Genomic DNA, 25,396 nt, shown 5'->3' with positions numbered 1-25,396 from the left:
GCCTGAGAGCGGTGTAATGGTGAAGATGGGATGTGCTTCCTCTAAGCTGGGTGTGCCGGAGTTCTCTCCTGCTTTCCCTAGCCTGGGGCAGGGCAAACATTTTCTTAATCCCTGGTGGGGAGGGAAATAGGCTGCCCAGCTCAGACAACATCCTAGGCTTCCTCCTGCGGACTTTGCAGCCCTTTCATACTCCTCATCCATTCATGAATTCCCAGTGCACATTAATCTTTCTTGTTCCTTCTTTGTCTTTGCAGGATTTTGTGTTGGGTCCTAGCCGAGGGGTTTCGTACGGAGTTGGTATGCCTACAGATCTCTTGCATCACCAGTCAGGAAGCACTATGTCGAGGCTGGCTTATGGGCAATCACCAGTGGGTCTCTACGCTCAGAATCAGCCTCTTCCAGCAGGTGGGTGCACAGGAGAGGTGGGCATATCGCACCTCTTTGGGAACCTCTTGTAAGAACGTCTTCTGTGAGATCGTCCTACACAGGTTCTTACGCTTCCCCATTTGCCTGTCGTGTGTCTAGATACAGTGATGAGCGGTCCTTCTGGACTACAAGGCTCAGCAATAGCACGTGACTAGTGAGACTGTTTCTCTTCCTCTTGCAGGTGGCCCTCGTCTGGATACATCCTACAGGCCTGTACGCATGCCACTGGGGAAACTTGTTCAGAGTCGTCCTCCCTATAGTGGTGTGCTGCCTCCGGGGATGGGGAGCATGATGGGCATTGACCCCTCTTACAAGCCAGCAGTATACAGACAGCAGCCTCCAGTGTCCCAGGGACAGATACTGAGGCAGCAGCTTCAAGCAAAGTTGGTAAGTCAGCGCTGTGCTCCTGCTGTTGCTGGACCCCACAGTACAGCAAGCCTAAGCTGTCTGCTGGGGCTGGGGCTGTCCCTTCTAGTCAGAACTCTCCAACCCTGTCCCTATTTCTCCTCTGTCCTTCTGGTGCAGCGCTGTGTTTGCCACCTGCTTTGTGGGCCCGTATCACTTAACACTTGGCGGAGGCTGTCAGTGAAGTGAACTGGGGCATCTCTGGCTGTTGGGCAGTGGGAGGTGCACATCCTGGCTGTGGGATAGTAGGGATGTTGGTGGCCTCTGTGTCCCAACTTGGGGTGAGGCAGAAGTCGTTAGCGTCTGCATGCTGTGCAGCAGCCTCATAGGTTTAGCAGTGAAGCTACTTGCCTGGTTTGGGAGCTGCTGAGAAGAAAGCAGCAGTGTTCTGCTCTTTGGAGATGTTGAAAAAAGTGTTTCTCTGTTGCCTTCCAGCAAGGCCAAGGCATAATGGGACAGCAGCCTGTGCGCCAGATGGCTCCAACCCCATCCTACGGAGGACTGCAGCCCTCCCAGGTAACTGGCAGTGACTGCAGGTGAGACTGGAATCTGACTCCAGCACTCGTCAGCATCTTCATTTCTGCTGCTAAATCCGGAAATCTCTTGGCTTTTCTCACTCCTGATTTACTGGGCAGCAGAGATGAGCAGCCTTGTGACAGTATTTACAGGAGGCTGCTGTCCTGTGTTCCAAGTTCTCTTTTGTACCTTACCTCATGACTGATAAAAGCTTTTTGTTTCATTTCAGGGTTACACACCTTACGTCTCCCACATAGGCCTTCAGCAGCACCCTTCCCAGTCAGGCACGATGGTACCTCCTACCTATTCTGGCCAGCCCTATCAGAATTCCCACCCGAGCTCTAATCCTGCCCTGGTGGATCCTGTTAGGCAGATGCAGCAGAGACCAAGTGGCTACGTACACCAGCAGGCCCCTGGCTACGGGCACAGCTTGAGTAACACACAGAGGTACCTCCCACCCTACTGGATGTTACAAGCTGTGTTTCTTGAACCCACTCTGCTCAGACAACCCTAACAGCAATCTGTGCTCTGTGCTGTGTGAGTCCTTCACACCCTTGGGGGAACATCTTTATTCAGCTTTCAGTCCTAGGAAGATACAGACAGAATGAAATTCAGAGATGCTAGTTGCAGGCAGAAGACAGTGTTACCAGCCAGAGAAAGATGGAATTGGGAAGTGTGACAAAAATTACCTTGGAAAGTTGTAGTTTTGGTTTTAAATCTAACCAGCAAATCACTATCAAAGGGCTAGATCTGGGATTCCCACTGCTCCTGAGCAGGCATAAATCTAGCAGGGAAGCCGTGCAGAACGGTGGACCAAGGACTGTTACTTAGGGCTTCTGGAAAAACAGGTTGGATGAAACCCTTGAGAGGCCCTGGTGTCTGCAGAGGCAGCATGGATTGCAAGGCGCTGTTAGGGCTGTCTTGTTGATGCAGAAGTTTGGTTTGGATTGGCCCATGAATCCTGTACTCCATGAGTCTGTCCTTTTCTCTTGCAGGTTTCCTCACCAGTCAATACAGCAGGCCCCCATGATGAGTGGGATGAACCATTTGGGTCCACAAGGAGTCCCCTCGGGAATTCGACCCAGCCAGATACTGCCTGACCAGCAGCAGCAGCAGTACCTGAGGCAACAGCAGCAGCAGCAGCAGCAGCAGCAGATGCTGAGGGTGAGTGGTTGCTGACAGGAGGAAGGCTGCTGAAGCAGGCTTGCCCAGTGCTGCTTATACCTCTGCGTCAGCAACAGCAATGCTTTGCTCTGCCCCTCTGTGTCAGGAAGGGTGTCAGCTCTGTTGGGGGCTGTCTCTAATGATTTGCTAGGTGGCCCTCCCTTCCTTAGAGCTGGCCACTCCTGATGGAGACACCTGCTGTGCTGCCTTTTGCCAGTCACCCAGCATGAGCTAAAGGGAGTTTAGGAGCAGTAGAGGTTTGTTTAGTCTTCCGTGGCCTGCATCACACCTCTTCCTGCTCCAGCTGAGCCTGTAAGATTGTGCAGAAAGCTGTCTGTCTTAGAAGTGTCGCAGGAGCTAGAAACAAAATGAAAATCCCCATGCCCACACAGGAGCAAGTAGAGTTGTTCCTTACAAGATCCTTTTTAGGGGAATATCTGCATTTTCACATAATGAAAATAAGCATTGGTTGCAGTTTCAATGGCAGCAAATCTGATGTGACTCAGTCCATGTACTTCACATCTAACAGTGGATGGTGAAAAACTGATCCAAAGTAAGCTGTTAGACCCAACTCTCTAGTTTTGAAGTTCACAGATGTGTGTTAACAGACAAGAGTATTCCATGGATTTGCATTATGGTCTTGTCAATATTAAATACTTATATACAAATATGAATACATTTCTTGGAGTTACAGAAATGTATTGAATTGACAAAGAAACACAGAAATAGTTTGGGTTACTTGGTGAATTGCATACCTTATGACAAGACTAGAATATGGGGAGACTTTACATGGCATGGAGTGCTGAGGCTTTGTGATCTGAGAGGGGCCGGAGTGAGACGGCGATTCTTGCAGAGAGCTGTGGTCAGCACTATTTGAGAATTGCTGCCTCGCGTTGGACAAGAGGCTGCCTGTAGCACGGTCAGCAACTTTTAGTCCTTTTGATGAGTAGCACCCCCTGACTATTCACTTGGTTTCTTTTAACATTCTCCATCACTCATATTTAGAAAAGGAACTTGCCTCAGACAAATTGCTAGCACTTCTCCTAGCTCAGTAGCTTCATGTGTACCTCCAGCTTTTAGCTGACAGTGCTGGGTTGCTTAAAAAAAAAACCAAAAAACTGGAGTGCCCAAAATCTCCCTTATTACTGTGACTCCTGCTGCATTATTGGAGGCATACCAGATGCAGAACAGACTCCTGGTGCTTGAGTTGACTGTCGTGATGCAGTGGCTTGTAGAAAGGACGGGTGGCCTTTTGGTTTGTCTTCCATGGGTTGGTAGTCAGCTGTTGCAAGAACGTAAGACATGAAATCAGGAGGGGTATCCTGGCTCATTTAGTCAGCCATCTGCTTTCTTATATACCCAGGTCATGCCATCCATTTCAAGAACTTAAGTGGCCAAACTGGTTTGAGGTGGAAGTTAGGAGGCCATTCTAGAAAGTCACTCCCTTTTGAGTAGAATCCTTGATCTAAGCCTCAGTGTGTTTGTGACTGGTTCCTGTATCCAGTTACTATTGTCCACTCTGTCCTGTTGTTTACTGGTTCTCTTTTTCTCTGATGTTTACCCAGTGAATCCCTAGGGAGCTCTTGCATCTTCCATAGGTCAGGTTTTTCTAACCTCCTCTCATAAGATACTGTCCCTTTTCCTGATTGTATTTTTGTCTGTTTTCTGAGTCTCTTCAAGGTTTGAACTGTGCTCTTTTGAGCCAGTGGTTGGCACTGTACCTAGAGTCACCATGTTGGTTTTTTTATGATAGCGTTAGTAGTTTTCTATTTCTGGTAGAAATCCTTTTATTGATGTAGAGAGCTCAAAATTAAATTGGCAGATGGGAGAAATGTCTGAAAATTAGGAGAAACGAAAAAACCTTGAGATTTGTGGGTACATTCTGACTCCAAACATGCTGAATATTCTTCTCACCATAACTAGTTCTGTCAACATCTAGGCTGGAACACTGCATCCAGTTTTATCTGTATCCTTTTACTGAAGTGCAACACCAGCTGGCACAAGTGCGGAGAGGGGCAGCAAGATAGAGCAAAGAGTTGGGGAATGTGACTGAGAAGGAAAGGCTGAAATAGCTGGGCATTGAGTTAGAGAGGCAGAGATAACAGGAGAGAGAAGTCTCTAGGTTTTTTGTCTTCAAAAAAAGCCAAAAAAGTCTGTTCTTGTCCCTTGGCTGTAGCACAAGAGATGGACTTAAATCATGATTTATGAGATTCAGGGTAGAGATTAGGGAAAACTTGAGTCGTAGGAGTAACTGACCTGGTGTGGATTGCTTAGGGAGGTTATAGGAGGTCTGTTGCTACCTGTGGAAGAATTTTGAGAACAGGGCAGGCAAATACTCAGCGAAGTCAGTATTGCTGTGCTTAACCAGGAGGTGCGAGATGAACGAGCCAACCTCTTGAGGTAGCTCTTTGGTTGTTTTCTATTCTTGTATCTTGTTTGCTGCTAGTTGTTCCCCAGCTGACCAGTAGACTTGTAGTTCTCTTCCTGCCGTTGATACCTCATCTTGCAGAAGAACTTTGTTACTGTCCCTGCCATTTCTCAGCCCGGGGCAGGGTCCTGGTGAAATGTGGGTACTTTAGGCGCCTGTAAGGAAAATGGTGTAAGATGGTATGTCACTGCATGGAGCATCCTTCCTCCTTTAGTCCTTCCTGTGCTCGGTTGCTGTCTGCATTGCCCAGGCAGTTCCCTGATGGTCCCTTCTCTTTTGTTTTCACAACAGCAGCAGCAACAACAACAACAACAGCAGCAGCAGCAGCAACAGCAGCAGCAGCAACAGCAGCAGCAGCAGCAGCAGCAGCCGCAGCCACCACAGCCACAGCAGCAACCCCAGGTCTCCACAGTGCCTCAGCCACAGGCGCAGGGCCAGCCCCCAGGGCTGGGGATGCAGGCTCTTCCCCCGCAGCAGCCCATTGTGAGTGTTCCCTTGGAGGCAGAGGGACACCATAGTCCAGCACAAATCCAACGGTGTTCCACCTGCATCCCCCTCTTCTCCCTCCCCTGTGCTTCCCAGAGCTTGTGTGAATGCAGAGATGGCCAGCCAGGTGGTGTGGCTATAACTATGTTTCTCTCTTTGCAGTTCCAGCGCCAGGGCCTTCAACAAACACAGCAGCAGCAGCAAACAGCTGCTCTGGTTCGACAGCTTCAACAGCAGCTTTCCAGTAAGCCTTAGTGTTCTTGATCTTGTCCCTAGTCTCCTCCCTGCCGTTTTCTATTGCAGGTACCCTGGTGTAGAGAAGCAAGGCCAAGCCAGACTGTCTGTCTGAGGCCATAAATGATGCTGGCAGGGAGGTGGCATCAGGGCTTGGAGCTCCTGGCTCAAGGGGGCACAGCAGCAGGGCAGGCAGTGCTTGCTGAAGACAGCTTCCTGCCGCTGTCTGCCGAGGAACAAGGGAGCTGAGCCTTTGTAGGAGCTACCATGTAGCTCTCCCAAAAGGATCCAGTCTGCAGCTTTGAAGTATTCAGAAGTATTTCCTATGCTGCAGATGACTTCTGAGGGGCACAGGGAGGCTGTACTCCTGGGGCACTCGGTGGATGACCCAGAGATACTGTGTTCGTGTTGTGATCAGGACAAGACTTCTTGGAGGCAGGGAGGGTGCTCTGGGAAGTGTTGCTGCACACTTGCTATGTTTGCGGTGTTTGGTGGGCTTCCGTAGCTGCTGTCACAGACAGAGTAATGGCATAGGTGGTGTTCAGTCTGGCACTGCATTCTTATAATCGCATTGAAGTACTGGCTGGGTGATCTAGAAACAGAACCCAATGTCTGTGCTGTTCCCTTCTGAATGGCCTGCTGTTTTACTGACACCTCACTGGCTTTCCTGCCATAAAAATGGCAGACATGCTATGAAAATGCCCAGAAATGGACAGCACAGGGTTTTTTGCAGTGCGTTAAGTGTGAGACTGTGCTAGATGTAATGATGTGTGGAATGGAGGCTTGGAAATTGTGCTTATGCTTGTTCCCTGATGGAAAATTTTTGGTCCTTGTGACCAAAAAAAAATCTCCCCAAACCAGAAGTTTTAATGTGCTAAGTTTCCCACTGGCCTGATTCACAAACCACAAGTCTGTGCAAGGATCCCAGCCAGGACATTCAAGTATAGGAAGACCTCATATAAGAATCTGAATATAGCAGAATAGCCATATTTTTGTATCCTGTCTGTACAGCAAATGGAGCTGTTTTATATGGAACAGATGCGTGGGTCCAATGCAGCCATGTATCCGTGCTCCCTCATTGGGTTTGCATCAATTCCACCAGGAGCCATCTGGAGTTCTTATTTGTAGTGTCTGGGATGGAGTAGAAAGCAGGACATAAACCAAGAACAGCCTGTGGGAGGGGGACAAGAATACTTGGGGCCCATGAGTGGCTATGTTAGGAGGCTCCAGGGTATCCCTGAATGTGCTGTTGTCCAGCAGAGTTGAGAAGGAGAGAGGCTGGCTGGGTTACACTGGTCTCCTTTTACTTAATCTGACAGGGTCAAACATACTGATGGGATTTCAGGAAAAAAAAACCTACAGAATTTTATTAATGGGACAATACCAAAGTATACTGTGAGCAGTGTACATCACAAAACATTCCCAGCAGTTTGGAAGTTCATGAGGTTTTTGAATATAACTTTACCATGTTTCCTGCCCTTGTTGTACCGTACAAAAGTCCTTTGGGAATATCCTTCCTTTGTACCGAAATACTGACAGGAGCCAGGATAGTTGTCTCCCACTAACTGGTTTCTGGGTGTGCCTCGGGATGAATGTTTGACACTAGCTGTCTAAGCAGTGTGCGTGGCTGCAGGTGTTGTGCGATCTGATAGGGCTGGTTTTCTTTCAGAATCAGAAATAATTCATCCATAAACATCCTCCCAGCTAGCTGCCACCTTTCAGGGCTTTGTTATGGTGCACCAATTCCACCACGAGGGATGGAAAGATCTCTGCAGAAGCTTCAGGATCAGGACTGGCACGTATATGTCTCTTCCTCAAAGAATGTGGGGTCCTGGCTGTGCTGCTGCCTGAAGGCTCAGACAAATGAGCAGAGCAGGGAGTGCCATAAAGGTTATATTTTTCTTCTCACAGCCTGCGACACGCTCCTCATACTGTGCTGGTGATGTGGGGAGAGGGATCTCTTTTTTTTCTGAACCAGACTTTGTGACTGTCTAACTCTGTCTTGACCTCAACAGATACACAGACACAGCAGAACAACAACCCATTCGGACGCTACTGACCTATGGCACTTCAGCCTGGTCCAGGAGGGAGACATCACTGTGGACTGGATACAGCCTCTTCAGCCTGACCCACAAACTGGGGCTGCCCCCAACTTCTGTCCTTGGGCCTGTGCCCCCCGTACTGCTGCTGCCTATCTCACAGGGAGATGCCAGGAGGATGGTTTTATTGTACAGAGAAAGTGTTTTTACTATCAGATTTCTACAAACGTTTATGCAGATCCCTTGTGGCTGACAGTCTCCCTTTCCCACTTTGGTTTCAGTTTTTACTCTGTTTTTAGTATTTTTGTTAAAATAATGATTAAGACAATGTAAAATTTTGTACTTTATTTATACCAGATGAAACCCTGTACTGCAGACATTCTCGGATGAATACAGAGAGCTTACTTTGCAAAAGGAGTTGTATTCAGAGCCTGCCTTTCCTCCTCAGTACTCCTCCCAGTATAGCCCAGCATCACCTCTACACATGGTCTTTATCTCTTTCTCAGTAGAACTAGCGTCTGAATTTTCAGCTTTCGTGAGTGGCTGAACATTTTGGTTTGGAAAAGAAAGCCCTTCTTCCCTCTTTATTTCACAAGCTGATGTTCACATGCTTGCAAGGGCTTGTGCAAGCTTTGTAGGATTTGTATGTTGATTAAGAGCTTTACTAGTAGTCTGGCATGTTCTGCCAGGACAGAGGTATAAAGCAAAGGGGGAGTTCCATTGCAAGGTAGTTCAGAGCCCCAACAAGCCTGGCTTCCCAGCCACAGCAGTTACTGAGGTGCTCAAGCTAGTACCTCTGCAGCCTCGGAGGAGCTGCAGATGGAGTGCACTCACAACACTACTCATCGCAGCATGGTTTTGCTGATAAGCACCAAGGCTTCTCTGCTGGCTTCTTCCTGACAGCCACGGTGCTTTCTCTGGACGGGTAACATGCTGCATTCTCAACTTTTGACCTGGCTAATGCAGCCTGCTGGCATGGAGTCTCGTCTCTGTCTGTAGCAGGCTGCTTTAGCTTAGTGTCCTCCGTTCTTGCTGTCTGTTGAACCTGGAAACCACCATCACTAGCACCTTTCTTCTCTCTTCTGCTGTTCCTTAGCAGTGTGCTTGTGGCCCGTTTGACCTGGACTCCCTCTGGTTCTTGACCGATCTCTTCTTTCTGTTCCATCTGTGAGATGTGGTGAGGCTTGCAGGGACTCATGGAAGAGCTGTGCTTGCTCTTAATTAAGAGCAAGTGAACAGTTGTGGAGGGTAGGCTGTAGCAAGAAGGCAAGCTGGGGGCGGGGGGAGGGAGCCCTCAGATTTCTGTGAGGGACATCAGCCACCCAGGGCAGTGCCCCTTGTGCTGGCTGGTGGGTGTGTGTCTGCTGCCCCAGGGGCAGTGAGCTGAGCCCTTTTGTTCCTGGGGACAGCTGTGTGTGGGACAGCTGTGTGGGACCCTGCGCACTGCTCGTCCCCCAGGCTGCACCACCCGTGCATCTGCGCCGCAGGTGGGTTGGAGCGTGTTGCTGGCCGGGCCTGATGGCGGTGGCCTCCCTCGCTGGAGGCGTGTGTGCCGGGCCGCTTCCTCTGCTTCCCTGCTTGTCCCTGTCCGTGAGGACCCGGCTAGTGAGCAGCCTCGAGCTGGCTGTTGGGTTCCCCATCCCCTTATACCCCAGGACAGCCTGGGGCCGGGGTCTGCTCGCCTGCAGCCCTGTGCTGGGTGACCCCAGCGGCGCAAGCTGTCCTCGGGGCCGGGGCTGTAGCTGGGGCAGGAGGGGGGCTGTGCTCCCCCCGCCATCCTGCCTGGGGGTGGGCAGGGAGTGTCCCGGGGTCGGCGGAGCCGCAGCCTGGGGGGAGCTGAGCACTCCCCCTGGGCAGAACAAGCTCCTCTTTCTGGTGTTTGTGGCTGGCAGCCCCCTCCTCTCCTGGCCCTGGGAGGCAGCTGAGCCTGCGCCAAGCGGCATCTTGGATGCTGCCTTCTGTATCGCTGCTGTGCCGGAGGGGGGAGGAGGGCGGCTCTGCAGCGGCCCGAGCGGAGTGGCAGAAGGCGGCATGGTCACGGGTGCTTCTGGACGGGGTGCAGCGGGGTGCTGCTTGCACGGTGGCAATGGCAGGGCTGGGCTACTGCAGCAGGAGAGCACAGAGCCGGGTGCTGACCTCCCGCTTTGTGCCCTTCAGGGCCCCAGGGTTCTGGTGAAAGCACCCCAGAGACCACCCTGCCTCCCTGGCGGAAAGTGGATGACTTGTGCCTCCCTGGGGACAGGTGCCTGCTGCCAGGGGACTCGGGACTCTCTTACGTGGCCCGGCAACAGGGCTGTCCCTGCTCTTTCCTCCCACAAAAGGCTTCCCCCCAGCCATACCAGCTGCTTGGCAGGCCAGGTCCACACGGGATGAGCAGGATGCCAGAGTTCCATTATGGTAACAGACCCAGGCCTGCCAGTGTCCAAGACCCCACAAAACCCTCTGGCTGCCCAAAAGTTTCCAGCGGGTGAGGGGGGACATGGGGACTGGGCCAAGACCTAGTCACAGCTTAGGGCACGTTTGGTGACCTGCGCATTGCCCAGCCGAGCCGCGTGCCTTGCAGCCACTGCTGCTGTGCTACACGTTAGTACTGAGCCGCAGCGGTTTTAAGCGGGTCTGACAGCTTCCAGCCCTTCTGCTCCTTCTCCAAGTCACGGCCAAACACTGCTTGTGACAGAGCCAGAGGCTACCGGGGACATTTTATTACCACTGCCCATTGAGTAACGCAGGTGGCTGCCCCGCTGTGGCCACTGGTCTGGGTTGGGGTGGGTGTGTTTGATGCGGGGCTCTCTGGGCCTGGGGGGCAGCCCCACAGGGCACCTGGACAGGGTCCGCAGGTGGTGCGTGCAGGTGATGCTGCACAGTGTGTGCCCAGCATGCAGGGAGAAGCCCGAGGTTGGGTGAGGCTTGGCACGGTGGGGTGATGGGCCAGCAGGAGCAGGTCATACCCCATACAGCCACCCCACCCAGCAGCCTGGCACAGGTGGTCCCTGCGGACCAGGGCCCCAGCTTGTCAGGCACCATCAGAGCTGGTGGTCTGCGAGAAAATTGGTTGCTGCCCGCTCAAGCAGCCAAAGCTGGGAGTGGAGCAGCTCCATGAGTGTGGTACCCGTGGTGGGGAGTGGTTCAAAGGGCACCGCTGCAGCCATGCACTGTGACCCCCTCCTGGGCTGGTTTTGTGGGGCAATGGGACACAGGGAGCCATGCCTGGGGCGCTGCTAGCTGTGGGACAGCCTGGGACAGGTCCAGGGACCCCTTCAAGATGCTTCTCAAGGCTGATGAACCTTGGTGGGCATGGGGCAGGGTTGTGCATCCATCCCACGTAGCACTGGATCGTGTTGCCTGCTTAAGGGCATACAGGGTGGCAGCGTACAGCTCACCCTGCGTGTAACAGGCCAGCAACAAAATCGGTCAAGCTGCTGACCGGCAGGGAGCAGCCTCCTGGGGAGACAGCGGGACAGGAGGGGCAGGAAAGCTCCGACCTGGGCTGCAGCAGCAACCAGAAGGTGCTGGGGCAGGTGAAACCCAACCTGTGTCACGGTGTGGGCATCTCCCTGTGACTGCAGGTTCACTAGCTCAGTGTACGTGCCGGTGGCATGCGGGAAAGCTGAAATAAACGCCTGCCCTTCACATGCTGCCGCACAAGCACAGGAGGCGGTGGCGGCTCTGTGGAGCCAGGGTAGGGTCTGGGTTGCAGCTCTGGCAGTGGGGGGCAGAGCCCAGCTCCCCTCACCCGGACTGGAAAGCATGGCAGTGTTTGCTGGCAACTGCATGTCTTCCTCTTTGATCAGGCATCGTGGCTGACACTGCCCTGGCTATGACAGAGAGATGCAGAGACCAGACGCATCCAGCAGGACCCAAATCCATGTCCTGTTTCAAATTATTTCTGTAATCCCATCAGGCAGGACTAAAACAGAGAGGTAGCTCTGCCATGGGCAGAGGCAGGCTGGAGGAGAGGCGGCTCCTGCCAGGAGGCTGTGTGTGAGAAGGGAAGATGTCCCCACGCTGCGAAGGGGCATGGCAGGAGGCAAGGGGACCGCTGGCTCTTGCTGCATGGTGCTTCTGGGGCCTATGGGGCTGTAGCTGCTGAGCCCGCAGTCTGGTCTATGGCAGGGGGTGGCTGGGTGGCAGGGCTGAGGCTGGGATGGCGCATCCCACACCAGGACCTGGTCAATCCTCCCTGGACTAGCTGTGCCCTACGGAGCAGTGGTGCAGGCAGGGGATGCTCCTCTGGCCACAGGGAAAAATGCCGGGGATGGAGGGTGTGGGGAGCTCCAGCTGCTAAGGGGTGCTCTAGCTGCTGCGGGGTGCTGCAACTGACATGGGGTGCTCCAGCTGTTGCGGGGTGTGCCGGGGCAGCACAGCCCAGGGCTATGCGGGGTGGTGGAGGGGGGAACTGGGGCAGGACAGGGTGCAGTGGGGCGGGATTCTGGATGCCCAGGGCGGTGCAGACATGCCCGGGGCGGTGCGGGGATGTCCCCGCAGATGGGGTCATTTGCGGGAGCGGCGCGGGGTGCCGCCGGGTGTGCAGGTGTCCCGGTCGGGACGGTGGGGCTTACCCCTCCTACCCAGGGCCGGTAGCTGGGCCGTGCCTGTGCCGTGCCAGGGTTCCGGGGGGGGGGCGGTACCGGGGGTGCAGTCGCGGTCGGTGCCGGTACCCAGCGGGCGCGGTACCGAAGTGCGCAGCGCCCGGCGGGTGCGGCTCCCTCTCGGTGCAGTACCCGGGGCGGTGCCGATGCCGGGGCGTGCGGTACCGGGCCCGGCCGGCATACCCGCTCAGTGCGGTACCGGTACCGGGCGGCGGCGGCAGCGAAGGGGTGCTGCAGCACGGCCCCTCCCCCGCCCGCCCCCGCCGTGCACGCGCCGCGCGCTCCCGGTGCGGGGTCGGGCCGGACTGAGCGGAGCGCGGGGCGCGGAGCTGCCGCTGCCGCCACCGGCATGGCCCAGCCGCGCCGCCGCCCCCGACGGTGAGTGCGCCCCGCCCCGCCCCCCGCCCGGCCCGCGGCGGCTCTTGCTGGGGAGGGCGGCCGGGCGGGACCGAGCGGCCCCACGGCGCGGGGCCGGGGCCGGCCGCCGCGGCGGTGATGGGGGTCCCGGGGCGGGGGTGGCCGCGGGCCGGTCCCGGTCCCCATCCCCACCCCGATCCCGCGGCAGAGCGGCCGCCGCCAGGCCGGGCATCGGGGCGGGGCGCGGCGGGGGTTAACGGGTGGGGCCGAGCGCGGCGGCGGGTAACGGCGGGGGTTAACGGGGCCGGATGAGCGGCCGCGGCGAGCCGGCGGGTTGCCATGGCGACGCGCTGAAAGGGGGATTGTGCGCCCGCCTCAGCTGCGCAGCCCCCGCCCGCAGCCCCGGCCCCGCAGCCCGGCCCGGGGCCGCCCCGTCGGGCCCAGCGCGGAGCGGGGGCTGCCCCGGCGCGGGCGCTGCCGCCCCAGGGTCTGGGACCCTCCCGGGGCTTGGGGGTGCCGGTGCGGGCGGGGTCGGTTGTTTGGGGGGCAAGGATGCGCCTGGAGCCACCCGGCAGGAGGCCGCTGGCGTGAGCATCCCCGGGTCAAGGGCAGGCAGGAGATCCCCTTGGCTCGGTTTGTTTGGCGTAGCGTGGGGAATGGCATTAGTCACTGGGCTCCCGGAGCTAAAGGGCATCCCCTGTCTCTTGCGTGGGCAGGGGGCCGGGATGGAGGCAGGCTCGGTGGCAGACAGGGGCTTTGTGGTGCTGGCTGTGCCCGTCCCGGAGCGGGGTGGTGGGTCAGGCACATGGTGCAGGGGGCACCCACATGTGCTGTGGCTGAAGTTGGTGCCGTTCGCCTGAGCTTGGCTCTGCCGGGCTCAAAGCCTCAGAGCGGGACAGGCACGGTGGGTGATGGTTCACACCACGGTCCGTCCGCGCCTGGCGCTGTCAGCAGCAAGGGAGAGGAGAAGTGATGCGGGACACGAGGCCGGTCTCCTTCTGGACCACACTCTCCCAAACGGTGACAACTCCCAGCGCCTCCACTGGCAGCCCTTCCCAAGGCCATGGCCCTCCCTTGGGGAGGTAGCTCTGGCATGAAGTCCCCACAATGCTGGGGTTTTCCTTGTGTCCTTTGAGGATGCCTTGTCTGCTGCTGCTGCTGGCTCAGGCCCCGACAACAGCAGAGGGGCTGGAGGTGCCCCCATGGATGGGCGTGTGTGGGTGCAGCGGGAGAGTTGATGGACACAGCTCCCTGCAAGCCCCTGCGCTGGCCATGCTTTGTGTCAGCCCAGCGGGACCTTCTTTCCTCTGGAAACCGGGATGCTCTGTGGAATCGAGGGCATCTGAAGAAGGAGGGGATGTGTCCCTAGAGAGGGAGCTGTGGGTTGCCAAGGCAGGGGTCATCACTTTTAGCTCTGGGAAACGTGTCTGTGCCATCTTTTCTCCCTGCTCTGCACCGGAGCAAACATGCCAGGCCCTGGCGCAAGGGTGGGCACCCCGAGATCCCCCGTTGGAGCAGACCTCCTCCTGCTCTGCATGCTGCAGGTAGCCACCACCAGAGCTGGTGTCTGCAAAATGGTTAAAGGCTGACATTTAGAGGTCACACTTTTAGCATTGTGCATGTGTTTGCTTCATTTGCATTTGCAGTTAGCCCAGCTCGAGGCTTTGCCGCTTGCATGTGCAGTTGCCATGGTTACATGTGCAGTCGGGATGTGGAGTTTCGTTGGACACCTGCAAACATGCAGCCCTCAACCTCCGGAGGACCAGGGCACGAGTGACAGCCCCCAAGATGCAGGGCAGCCCTCAGCCCTGAGCGTGTGGGCCCTGCACAGTGATGTGCTGAGGAAACGGAATTACAGTGCCCATCTTGACAGGGTCTGCATGCTGCTGCCTTGCACAGCCTCCAACTGCCCATGTTCAGCACGCAACGTGTATCTAGGGCAGTGCTGTCAGAGAGGAAGGTTGTGCCCATGCCGAGGGTGTTGCCTTGGACCTTACACCTGGGTCTGTCTCCTTCTCAGACCCTGTGTAGAGGCCCTTCTCCCAAAGGACTGGAGTGAAGGTGCTTGAGGGAGGGTGGTGCAGAGCCTGGGAGTGGCGAGCGGAGCCGTGGTGCAGGCTGGCAGCGCCTGGCCCGCAGGCAGGGGCCTGCCAAGGCTTCAGAAGGCAGCGTGAGAATTGGCAGAGCGCTGTGTTGAGGCTCCAGCTGTGGTGACTGCATCTCTCCTGGCTCTCTGTGGGGTCTGCTCTGGGTGCTCAGGTCCAACACAGACAGGGATCTGGTCCAGGTGCCTTTTGACCAGGTTCACATTCAGTCCATCAGCGAGGGCAAGGAGATAGCAACTGCTAAAATCCTCTGGCAAGTCCACGTTGGTTTTCATGGCAAAGGAGGAGGAGTTTTAGGACAGCAGGTATGGAAGGGCCCTCGAGGTCATTGAGGGTCTAAGCTCCATCTAACCCATTCCTGAGCAGCATCAGCTCAAGCCAGCTCCTAAACCCCCCAGTCACAGCGGTTCTGCTGCCTCCCAGGCTGTTTGCTGCCTTCTTCCCATATCCTTCCTGCTAGGAGCTGCCTCTGTGCAGCAGGTGGGGGAGAAGGGAAGCCCTCTTAGCTGTCTAGGAGCAACTGTGGCCTTGAACAGACCGGTGTGGTGTGTCTGTGCTGCACTGGTGGCAGCTGGAGGAATCTAGTAACAGGAGGGGGGTGGAAGGATGGTGGGAAGTGCTGGGGATGGAGACATGGAGCATGTGTCTGGGCATGAGCTGTGGAGGAGCCATGGAGGAACCTATGAAATCTCACAGCCAAGTATCTGCTGTCCTGGGGCTATGCACAAAGTGCAGAGGGATGGGGCAGGGACAGCTTGGCTCTGTTCTTAGGGCTTTCTGTGCCACTGGGATTCGACAATTTTTTGCTCCACATGGGATCCCAGACAGAGGTTCCTCCCCTGATGGTCTGTGGTTATTGACTGCCGCTGACAGAGCACTTTGGAAGATGCTTCTTAATCAGGGTCTGGCATTTGTACCTGCATCCACAACCAGGGGCATGTGTAGGTCCTGAGTCAGCAGCTGGTTGGCAGGGGCACGTCAGCAGAAGGAGACATGTTGGATCCTGGGTGCCTGGGGTGCTCGAGGAGAGCTGGGTTTGAGGGCTGTGACAGAGCTGAGTGTTGCTGCATGGTGAACTAAATGCTCTGGTGGTCCCCTAATGTGATGCTCCCTGGAGCTGGGGGCAGGGAGCAGGCTGTGACCAGCGCTGTGTGCTGGCCTCAGCAGGATTCTGCAACGAGTGTGAGGGGAATGAATAAAAGGTCCTGCAATTGCCAGAGCTGGCAGTTTGAACCCACATCATTCAGGCCCTGGAGCAAGTCTGACTGAAGGGAAACAGGGATGAAGTGGGAGCAGTGGAAAGACACAGGGGCTTCTGCCTGCGGCTGCCGGGTCATGTCTGGTGTGTGCGGCTCCTGGAAGTTTTCTCTGGTTAGGAGGATATGTGCTGTTTGTTTGGAGGCTTGTCTGGGCTCAGTAACGGTGTGGTGTTGGAGTCCATGATGACACCTGTGTTCCTGCTTAGTTTTGCAGTTGTGTGGGGACACTGCCCTTGCAGTATGCTCCTTTTGCCATGTTGTCTGCCTGGCAGTGGGGCAGGCACGTGGCATGGTGAGGGGGGTGTCTGTGAGCAAGACTTTGTGCCAGGGAACACTGTTTGGGCTGAGACTGCCTTGGCAAGGAGCTTAGGGGATTGTTGGTAAAGAAGCCTTGTTCCTGACACTGCAAAATGCAGAACAGTGGAGTAACATCTGTTATTTTCAAACGGCATCTGAGTGTGAGCATATCCTGCGAGGTGCCTGGCAAGCAGAGCCCAAGTTTTGCTGGTGGCCAGATGCTCTGGCCACGCCAGCAGAGCAGGTGGGAAAGTCTGGGAAAGGTTGCAGAGAGAGCATGTTACGGGGCTTGTACTGTGTGCGAGCCTTGTTTGAGTCTGGGCTGCTGGGGCGCTCTGAGGGTGAGGACAGTTGGCAGAGGCCGATCAGGAAGGCTTTTGAGGTGGACTTGGGGAGGGGAATGCTGAGAATGCCCTTTGGTGTGGTGGTCAGGGGCTATAGGGACTTTGCCTTCATCAGGCATTCATTAGCTGCTACTCTAAAGGAATGGGAGAAGAAGGCCAAGTCTGCAGTGTGGCCGACGTGTCTGCATGCCACTCACCATGGAGGTGGCCATGTCCATGTCCTGGTGCCAGCACCCAGTGCTAAAGGAGTTATGGAGGTGAGTCTGTGAGTCCGGCTGCCTTCATGTCTTTCCTCTACTCTTACGTGACTCCAGGCACCGCTGAGCAACTTGAGGACTCATGGGACAGCAGTGGAGGGGAAGGGGGCAGGGGTTGCTCTGTGTCTTTGTCTCTAGAGGTGCCTGGGAGCTCAGGAATGATGCGTGGGCATTGAGATCATTGTAGAGTCAATGCCTGGAAGTTGCAGCAGGAATGGTCAGGGGTCTGACAGGCTCTGTGCAAAAAATGGCTGAATAAGGCAGGGTTCTTCAGTCTGGAAAAGAAACAACAGAAGATGGATAAGATGTCTACAGGAGGCCAGGAGAGAAGGGATAGAGGTTAACTGCTCACTGTTTCTTTCCATGCAAGTACAAGGTCACATCAAACGAAGCTAGCAGGAGGTGCCAAACAGGAGGAGGTGCCTCTTGCAGACTTGCTGTCAAGCTGCAGAAGTCCTCAGAACAAGGTGTTGTGAGCAGTGAAACCTTACATTGGTTCCAGGAGAAATGGGATGAATTCAAAGAGGACAAGAGATTTCTCCAGAACCAATAAATACACCAAGATCCACCTCTGACTTGGGCAACTGCTGAGCTGCAAATTGCTCATGCTTCTGATTACTGGCAAGAAAGTATATAGGGCAAGGTGGGCCCTTGGTCTGAGCTGTTATTTTCATAAAGTTGTGCCTAGCAGAGAGGACGGAGCCAGCAGGAAGCACTGGGCTGTGGTACAGAAGGATGGGTTTATCCCCATCCAGCTCTGTGTTACTTTGCTTGGCACAGGGTGACAGATGCCTGCTCAGTTCTGTTTCCGTGCTCTCGCACGGGATGCTCCCGCCACGTGATGGAGGTGCAGATGGTGGGACCTGTGCTAAGCATCGATCCTCTGCCTCGGCATCACAGGGCCCTTTGCTGGAGACTTCTGACAGAATTTTGTCCACTGAACAAAATTTGGTTTGTTTGAAAACGGATGGCAATATCCCTTCCCTCCTGCGATACCTGGCAGTTCTGCTTCCTCTGGTTCCCTGGGCATGGACACCTGCCTGACAGGCTGGCAGCAGAGCTGGAATCTTGTCCCGATGTTGTCCCAGTTACCTGGTACTCGCTGCACATGGTGGGCACTGCGGGATCACTGGGGATCTGATCTTCATCTCCTCCTCCTCCAGTCCCCTGGCTCTGCCTATTCTCACGCACATCAGGAAACATCAGTCTCAGTTTTATTCCTGGTTTTCTGCCCAGATAAGAGAAGGCGTATGTCCTGCTACTGGTGAGGGTCCAGTTCAGCCTTACCTTGGCGTATGTGAGGTGCCACAAGGCTGCTCCCCAGCTCTTGAGTAGTCCAGAGACATGCAAGGGCAGCAGCGGGACTTAAGGCTCAGCTTGGGAGTTTTGCTTTTTGTGGGAGAAGTAGACTTGGAGAGGAGGATGCAGGGATGAGCTGGGTGTCCACAGTCCCCAGCGGGCTTTGGGTGGGGGGCAGCAGGATAAGGCCAAGAAAAGCTGAAGCTCATGGAGAGAACACTGTTTCCCATCCTCATGACTCCCAGGAGGACCTGGTCCGTGAGGGCTGAGTTGAAGCATCCAGCCAGCCCAGCAGCATCCCTGCAACCACCAAACTGAAATCTGCCCTTGGCTAGCGGCCACAAGGGGACAGATCCTGTGCCTCAAGACAGAAATGATCTCAGTTTCTGCCTTATTGCCATTTGGGTCTCTGTTGCCCCTAGGCGCTCTTGATGAGGATCTGAGGCTGCAGAATTGGGCAGGGAGCTGCTGTACTTGATGCTCACAGCTTTAGGAGGAGCCAAGTGGTTACCTGTTCTTTGTAACAAAAGCCTCCTCCCATGTCTACCAGGAACGATGCTTCAAAGTGGGCATCTATCAAGGCACAGGAGCTGCCTTGGCACTGGGGGTTGCCTTCCCTTGGCATTGCTGGTCCTTGCAGCCTGCCTGTATGTCCTGCTTCATCCTGGTCTGCTCCCTCTGGAGAGACAGGGCATTCCCAGACTGCCTGATTTTCTTCGGTCCAGCTTATTTCTTAACACTAGGCAGCCTTTACAGTAAAACACATTAAAGGATTTTTTGCCAGAGGTTTTAGGCTTTCTGCTTTTTTGTGCTTGGAAGATAGAACATATGGGAGGAGAAAGCTACAAGGGAAAATAGAAAATACATTTTGGATTAAATTTGAACAGGCTTCCTTCCTAGCTGCTGGCTTGCCTGGCCTGCAGTCCTTAGCAAGCCCTGGTTGCATGAGCAGGAGCAGACTGCGGAGCTGCCCTGGCTACAGTCTGACCCTCCAGCCCTGGGGGTTTCCATGCTCTTCTGCTCAGTCACGCCAGCTTTGGTTTTGGATAGGGAATGTGAGTGGCTGACGGCTCTTGCTGAGGGCAGGCTTTCCTGCTTGAGGAAGGTGCTTGTCTTAGTTGAGTACGAGGCTGCTGTGGGCTTCAGCTGGGCCATCTAGCTGCTTGAGGTCCTTGCAAGGTGACTGACACCACATCTGTCCAGGCTGCCAGCTATATGTATGACCTGTGACCGTGGTGATCTCTGGCCATGAATCCTGTATGAACCCTTTAGGTTGGTCACGAGAGCACATAGCAAATCTGTGTGTTTCCAGAGTTCCTGGGAAAGCCTTTAGGGTTTCTGGGGAAACCAGTAGCTCTGGGATGGGCTTTTATCTCATTAAGCTGCAGATGGGTGGTTTTGGACGCTGTGCCATGTCAGCAGCATCTGTGGGTGGCTGTTGTGCCAGGGGCTGTGGGGCTCGCCCTTGCCCTGGTGCTGCCCTGAGCACAGAGGGCTCCGCCGGCAGCGTGGCAGCTCTGCTGTGAGCCAACACGGGCTGTGCACGGCCGGTGGCTTTGCCCAGGAGCTCCTCCATGGCCACCAGCCTTTATCCTTGGTGCTGGTGCTTGGTGGCGGGGTGGGGCGAGGGGGAAGACAGATGTGGAGGGGGAGGGTGGCTTCTCCGGCACCTGTGCCTTATTCTGGAGCATGCAAGTGTGAAATTCAATTTGTAGATAAGCCATAGCTGGTGAGGAACACGGGCCACAACGTCTGCTGGAGCCAGGCAGTGTCTGGGAGCAGCGCGGCCGGCATGCACGGCATGTCCTGCCTGCCAGCTCTTGCAGAGGCTGACGTCACCTTGGAGGAGCAGTGGCTGCTGCAGGACGTGGCTGCTCGACGCTGTGTCATGTTGGCTCCGGGTGTGCAGCCCCGGCCGCTGGCAGGAGCCCTGCCGGGAGGTGCTGCCCCAGGGCTGAGCTCTCCTGCCCTGCGGAGGCAACGGGCATGGCAGAGCTGGAAGTGAGAGGGACCTGGTGCTCTCTGCCACCAGCAGCTTCCGAGCTGGGCAGCAGGGAGGACAGGTGTTGTGGATGGAGGAGACTGTGATGTTTGCAGCCTGCAGCAATGGCATTTTCCCTCCTCCACGTTCGGATCGTCCCTTCCTGGTGTTTCCAGTGAATCCCACTTGCTGGTGGGAGCAGCTGGAATGGGCATTACAGCATTAGCAAATGCAGCTTGCACTGGCCCATGCTCTGTCCCCTGTGTGCGTTACTACCAGCGGTCACAGCTCCCCTTCTCCTGTACCAGTCCAGAGCTTTCTGGGCCCCCCACCTCTGAATGCTTTGCAGGGAGCAGACCTCTGTTGTGGATGAAGAGATCAGTGCTGTGAGGAGGGGAGCATGGTCACCCAGGCCAGCCACAGCAAAGCTGGGACTGAGCAGTGCCCTGGTCCTCCGTGGTGACTGTCACCAAGGCTGACTGTGTCCCCAGGCAAGCCACAGCGTCATGGAGCGATGGGTCACTGCCGATGCCATCAGGCCTGGAAGGGACACCAGCATGGTGATGCCAGGATGATTGGTCTGTCTGGGTGTTCCTTGCTGGGCAGAGAAAGCACTGCTCCCCTGACCTTGGCCTGACTCTTGCAATATGGTCAGAAAATCATGTCTGGTCTTTGGTCAGGGCCGCTGGCATTAACACACAATTCAGCAGCTTGTGTCAGGTGGGATGTGCTGGGGCACTCGCCTCTCCGAGGAGGGTAATGGGCTGGGGTTCAGCCGGGGCGTCTCTCTGGTGCAGGATGGGACCTGTAGCTCTCCTAGCTGTGGGAAGCCAGGGCACATGCGGTGGCACAGCCCTGCAGCCTGGGCTCTGGGCGCGTTGGTCTGCGCACAGCCTGTCTGGTGTTTCACCTGGAAGTAGGTACTATTGTAGCAAAGTGGCAGTGGTGGGGAGGGTGGAGGTGATGCTAGCTCAAATATCTTCTGGGACAGCTTTCCTGAGCATTGCCACCAAGGATGCTGCAGTGAGGAAAGGATTTGGTGCTCGACTGCAGTACTTGGGCTTTCCAGCACCATCAGGCAGCACGCATGGCCCTGCTGCCTGTGTTGTGAACCTGGGGGGGTGGCTCTGTCGGGATGGCCCACACCCCCCTTTTGCACAGGGGTTTGCTGTGTCCACAGAGCCACCCTGCTCCATGGACTTGGTGGCTGGGTTGGTGTCCCATGGTATGAGACAGGGTGGTAACAGCGTAGGAAGGTGGTGCTTGTACACTGCCAGATAACTTGTAACCTTATCTCTGCACAGGAAAACTAATTATGTCGTGTTTCAACTGCTGTGGAAAAGTCAGCTTCTGCTTGTCTCCAACTATTTTCCTCATCTTTGTTCTTTGCCCTGGGTTTCATCACCTTTAGCCCAGATCACCTTCATGACCTGGTTTACAATTCTGCCTCACAAAACCTCGCACAGCTGATGAAGAGCGGTGGGCAGTGATGTCAGGCAGAAATAGGTGGTTGGTATATGTTGGTAAAGGAAACAATCCTTTATCAGTTCTGCTGGTAAACCAGAGGTTCTTACAGCCACAGTCTGGGTTACAACCTGTGATTAAGTGTTTTTTGCTTCCTGCTTTGAGTCAGTAAAAGTGAAACACTTGACAACTAATTTGGGTGTAGCTGTTCCCATTCAAAGTCCTCTTGGATTTTGTTGCCCACCCTCTCCAGTCGCATTTGCAGGAAGTCTTTGTATTTTAAGCTGCAGTCGGTTCCTCTCTGCCCAGCCCACCACCTTACATTTATAGAGCCTCCTCCAGGCCACGCTAGTCCATGGAAAGCATTGGCTGTGCACGCACTCAGCCTGCCTGCAGCCACCGGGGCTTTTTCAGCTTTCCTTGGAGCATGAGTGAGACATTTTGACCCATTCTTAGCACAGATGGTGGCCTGGGTAGGACAGGGCTTTGTGCACATTGCCCATGGCCCAGTTTGTTGGAGGGGGTCCATGCCCTTTGCGTGGCTGGGAGCCTGGAAAGGGGTTTGAGGGACTGGGGTATGAGAGTTTTGGGGAAGGACATTCCATCAGCAGCTGAGTTTCATACTTGCTGCTTAGTTTGGGGCATTTCAGATATGGGGGTGTCATTGCATCGAACCAGCCTCTTTGGGTCACTGAAGTCTCCTTTCTTTGTTAAATTTCAAACCTGCTTTTGCTAACATAAGAAATGTGAACGTGTTTGGATTTAGAGTTTCAGAAGCTTGTTGCTCTGAAAAGAGCCTTGTGCTTTTGTAATTGCTCCCTGGCATGGTTCAGTCATAATGATTCACGTTAACTTAAAAACTGGGTGCCCTGCTAGCCACGGTAGTTTCTGGGGCAATTGTTTGGAGGGGACATAGGAGCCATTGCTCTGGCAGATGTGAGGGGGGTGGTGATGAGCAGCTGGGATCTTGTCAACGCGCGGCTCGCCAAAGCTGGAGAAGGAAGTGAGGGGAATGCTGCTGGTGCAGACAGCTCTCTCTTTGCTGGGTGAGGCTTGCGCTCCAGTTGGTAGCTGTGGAGTGTTGATCTCAGATTTGTGAGTGAGCTTATATTGCCTTAAAGTAGGTGCCTGGTGCTTGTTTGTGATGTGTTGGAGAGCAAGCGAGTTGTCTTGGCATGAACTTTGTGCTGGTGCCAAGGGCTTGCTGAAAGCAGATTGTCTGTCAGTTCACTCCTGAATAGATGTCTGGAAATGCCAGGGTTCTGTGGATGCACTTTTGCATTGTCAGTCACCTGCCCGCACAAAGAGAGCACTGGAGTGATTCTGCCATTTATTTACAAAGCACTGTTTCCTCTAGGACAGAATAGAATAGAATATTTCAGTTGGAAGGGACCTACAAGGATCATCTAGTCCAACCGCCTGCGACCAGTTCAGGGCAGACCAAAAGTTAAAGCAAATTATTAAGGTCGTTGTCCAAATGCCTCAAACACTGACAGGTTTGGGGCATTGACCACTTCTCTAGGAAGCCTGTTCAGGTGTTTGACCACCCTCTTGGTAAAGAAGTGCTTCCTAATGTCCAGTCTAAACCTCCCCTGGTGCAGCTTTCAGCCATCCCCATGCATGCTATCACTGGGTACCAGGGAGATCAGTGCCTCGTGCTCCATGTCCTCGGGAAGCTGTGGAGAGCAATAAGGTCACCCCTCACCTCGCCCAGGTGATGCAGTTTGCTTGGCAGATATCCCTGTGTATCCCGCCTTTCCTCCAGCTGCCAGATGGCTGGCTGGAGCCCGAGAGAGCCCGAGCACTTTTCATGTGGATCTCTCAGAGGATCTGGGCTGCCGGGCTGTGCTGGGGTCTGGGGGGCTGCTGGGCTGTGCTGGGGGGTCTGCAGGGCTGTGCTGGGGGGGCTGCAGGGCTGTGCTGGGTTCTGAGGGGCTGTGCTGGGGTCTGCCAGGCTGCCTGGCCATGCTGGGGGGGGCTGCCTGGCTGCGCTGGGGGGGGCTGCCGGGCCGTGCTGGGGGGGCTGCCTGGCCGCGCTGGGGGGGGCTGCCGGGCCGCGCTGGGGGGGCTGCCGGGCCGCGCTGGGGGGGGCTGCCGGGCCGCGCTGGGGGGGGCTGCCGGGCCGCGCTGGGGGGGGCTGCCGGGCCGCGCTGGGGGGGCTGCCGGGCCGCGCTGGGGGGGCTGCCGGGCCGTGCTGGGCCCCCCCGGCGGCGGGCGGCGGCGGTGCTGAAGGGACAGCTCCGGGCCGGGGCAGCCGCAGGGAGCGCGGTGCCGGCAGGGCTGGGGGTCGCTGCCAGCCGGCGCCCCCTCCCACGGCCTTCAGGGAGCAGCCCCACGCACCGCCGCGTGTGGTGGGCCCTGCCAGGCCGGGGCAGGCGGGTTCAGGCTGGGACGGAGCGATGGCACATCCAGCTGTGGCAGCGGGTGTGGTGACCCCGTTGCAGGGGATTCTGCAGGCTCCTCTGGGGGTCTTCGATCTTCCAGGATGGGGCAGGCTCTCTTCCTCGGCTGCCAGTTGTTCTGGCGGGGGAGCAAGTGCATGGATATCCGTGCCAGCGCCAGGGCACTGGGTCTGCTGTTTAGCCAGTGGTTCTCATTAACCTCTGCCCCGGCAGGGAAGCATTTGTAAATTAAAACTGTGCAAGCAGCAAGTTGAAGGAGAGAAAAGCTGCCACCGTTTCTTCATGGTGAGGTCAGGGAAGCCATAACGTGAGATAATCCAGATTATTTCTATCCAGAACGTGGCACTAAACGGCCTACCCACAGCAGCTATCCCTGAGCTACACGGGAACCCAGCAGCCCACCAAGGGGCTGCTGCTGCCACCCTCTTCACAGCCAGGTGTGTGCCCCAGCAGAGCCTCTGGCTTACACAGCAGCTGCTGCCTGTGCCACGTGGCCCTGCCTCAGCTTTCCACCTGACTCCTGGGAAGCAGTGAGTGGGAAGGTCACTCAAAATCTAGACCGGCTCAAGGTGAGCATGTAGCCCACTCCGAAAGAGCCCAGGCTTTCAAGCACAATTGTCCTTCAGTCCTCTATAGGGGTCACCCACTGCTTGCATTGGCAGTGTTGGGTGCTGACCACAACACCATCCCTGTTGCGCTTGTCCTTCAGCAGCATTGTCAGTCTCCATGACACTGAGAAACCTCCTGCATTTTTGGAGCTTCTGATGCTAAGCAGGAGTTGGAAATGAGCCAGGTTATCTCACCTGCTGGGTAGCGTGCCTTCTGGAGCTGGGCATCGCACGATGTACCGGCATTCAACACCAGAAATGTATGGAAAGGCTGAAATGTAGACAAGGGAAAGGTCTGCTTTGCCCCTTGTGTCCTTCCCAAGGCAGTCTTGGCTCCTTTATGAAGGACTCGTTAAAGGCCATGGAGAAAATGGGAACAGGCCACATTGCAGCAGGAGGCCATTGGCACCACTGCAGAAGTGGTACTTGAAATTGTCTGTTTCTAGGGATTTTGGGTAACATTCTTCTGTTCTGAATGGGAGCTCTCGAGGATCTTGGCATGTGTCTGGGAGTTGTCAAAGAGCTTCTGTCCCACATATGTTCTTGCAGCATTGAGAAACTTAACTGACACTTCTCACGTGGTGTCTCATCCTTGCCCCAGGGTAAAGGATGTGCAGTGGAGTGTCTTGTAGGCTTCTAACATTCAGCTTGCTTTAAATTTTGGTGGTGGTGTGGGTAGAAGTTAGGAAGGGCAAGTCACTGGGGTGTATCTTGCACTTGAAGCAAACAAGGGTGA

At 55.5% G+C, this 25,396-nt stretch overlaps 2 protein-coding genes across 8 annotated transcripts in view; both read left to right on the top strand.

The window, feature by feature from the left end:
- Nucleotides 1–8,115, top strand: part of MED12 (mediator complex subunit 12) — a 36,571-nt gene extending 28,456 nt beyond the window's left edge. For 2 of the 5 annotated variants that reach the window (XM_037407787.1, XM_037407786.1), the window contains exons 37-44: nucleotides 255–405; nucleotides 608–813; nucleotides 1,267–1,347; nucleotides 1,577–1,794; nucleotides 2,343–2,511; nucleotides 5,231–5,422; nucleotides 5,588–5,669; nucleotides 7,675–8,115. In XM_037407787.1, the coding sequence (XP_037263684.1) occupies nucleotides 255–405; nucleotides 608–813; nucleotides 1,267–1,347; nucleotides 1,577–1,794; nucleotides 2,343–2,511; nucleotides 5,231–5,422; nucleotides 5,588–5,669; nucleotides 7,675–7,718 (1,143 nt within the window). In that variant the 3' untranslated portion in view covers nucleotides 7,719–8,115. The remainder of the gene's footprint in view (nucleotides 1–254; nucleotides 406–607; nucleotides 814–1,266; nucleotides 1,348–1,576; nucleotides 1,795–2,342; nucleotides 2,512–5,230; nucleotides 5,423–5,587; nucleotides 5,670–7,674) is intronic. The other 3 variants (XM_037407791.1, XM_037407789.1, XM_037407788.1) reach the window with 3 other exon arrangements.
- Nucleotides 8,116–12,553: 4,438 nt separating this feature from the next.
- Nucleotides 12,554–25,396, top strand: part of NLGN3 (neuroligin 3) — a 42,467-nt gene continuing 29,624 nt past the window's right edge. For all 3 annotated transcript variants that reach the window (XM_037408071.1, XM_037408070.1, XM_037408068.1), the window contains exon 1: nucleotides 12,554–12,665. The gene's annotated coding sequence lies outside the window, so the exon portion shown is untranslated. The remainder of the gene's footprint in view (nucleotides 12,666–25,396) is intronic.

The sequence above is a fragment of the Falco rusticolus genome, chromosome 14, assembly GCF_015220075.1.
Source record: "Falco rusticolus isolate bFalRus1 chromosome 14, bFalRus1.pri, whole genome shotgun sequence".
NCBI classification, from domain to species: Eukaryota; Metazoa; Chordata; class Aves; order Falconiformes; family Falconidae; genus Falco; species Falco rusticolus.
The sequence above is the reverse complement of the archived record's forward strand: the minus strand, read 5'-3'. Positions and strand labels throughout refer to the sequence as shown.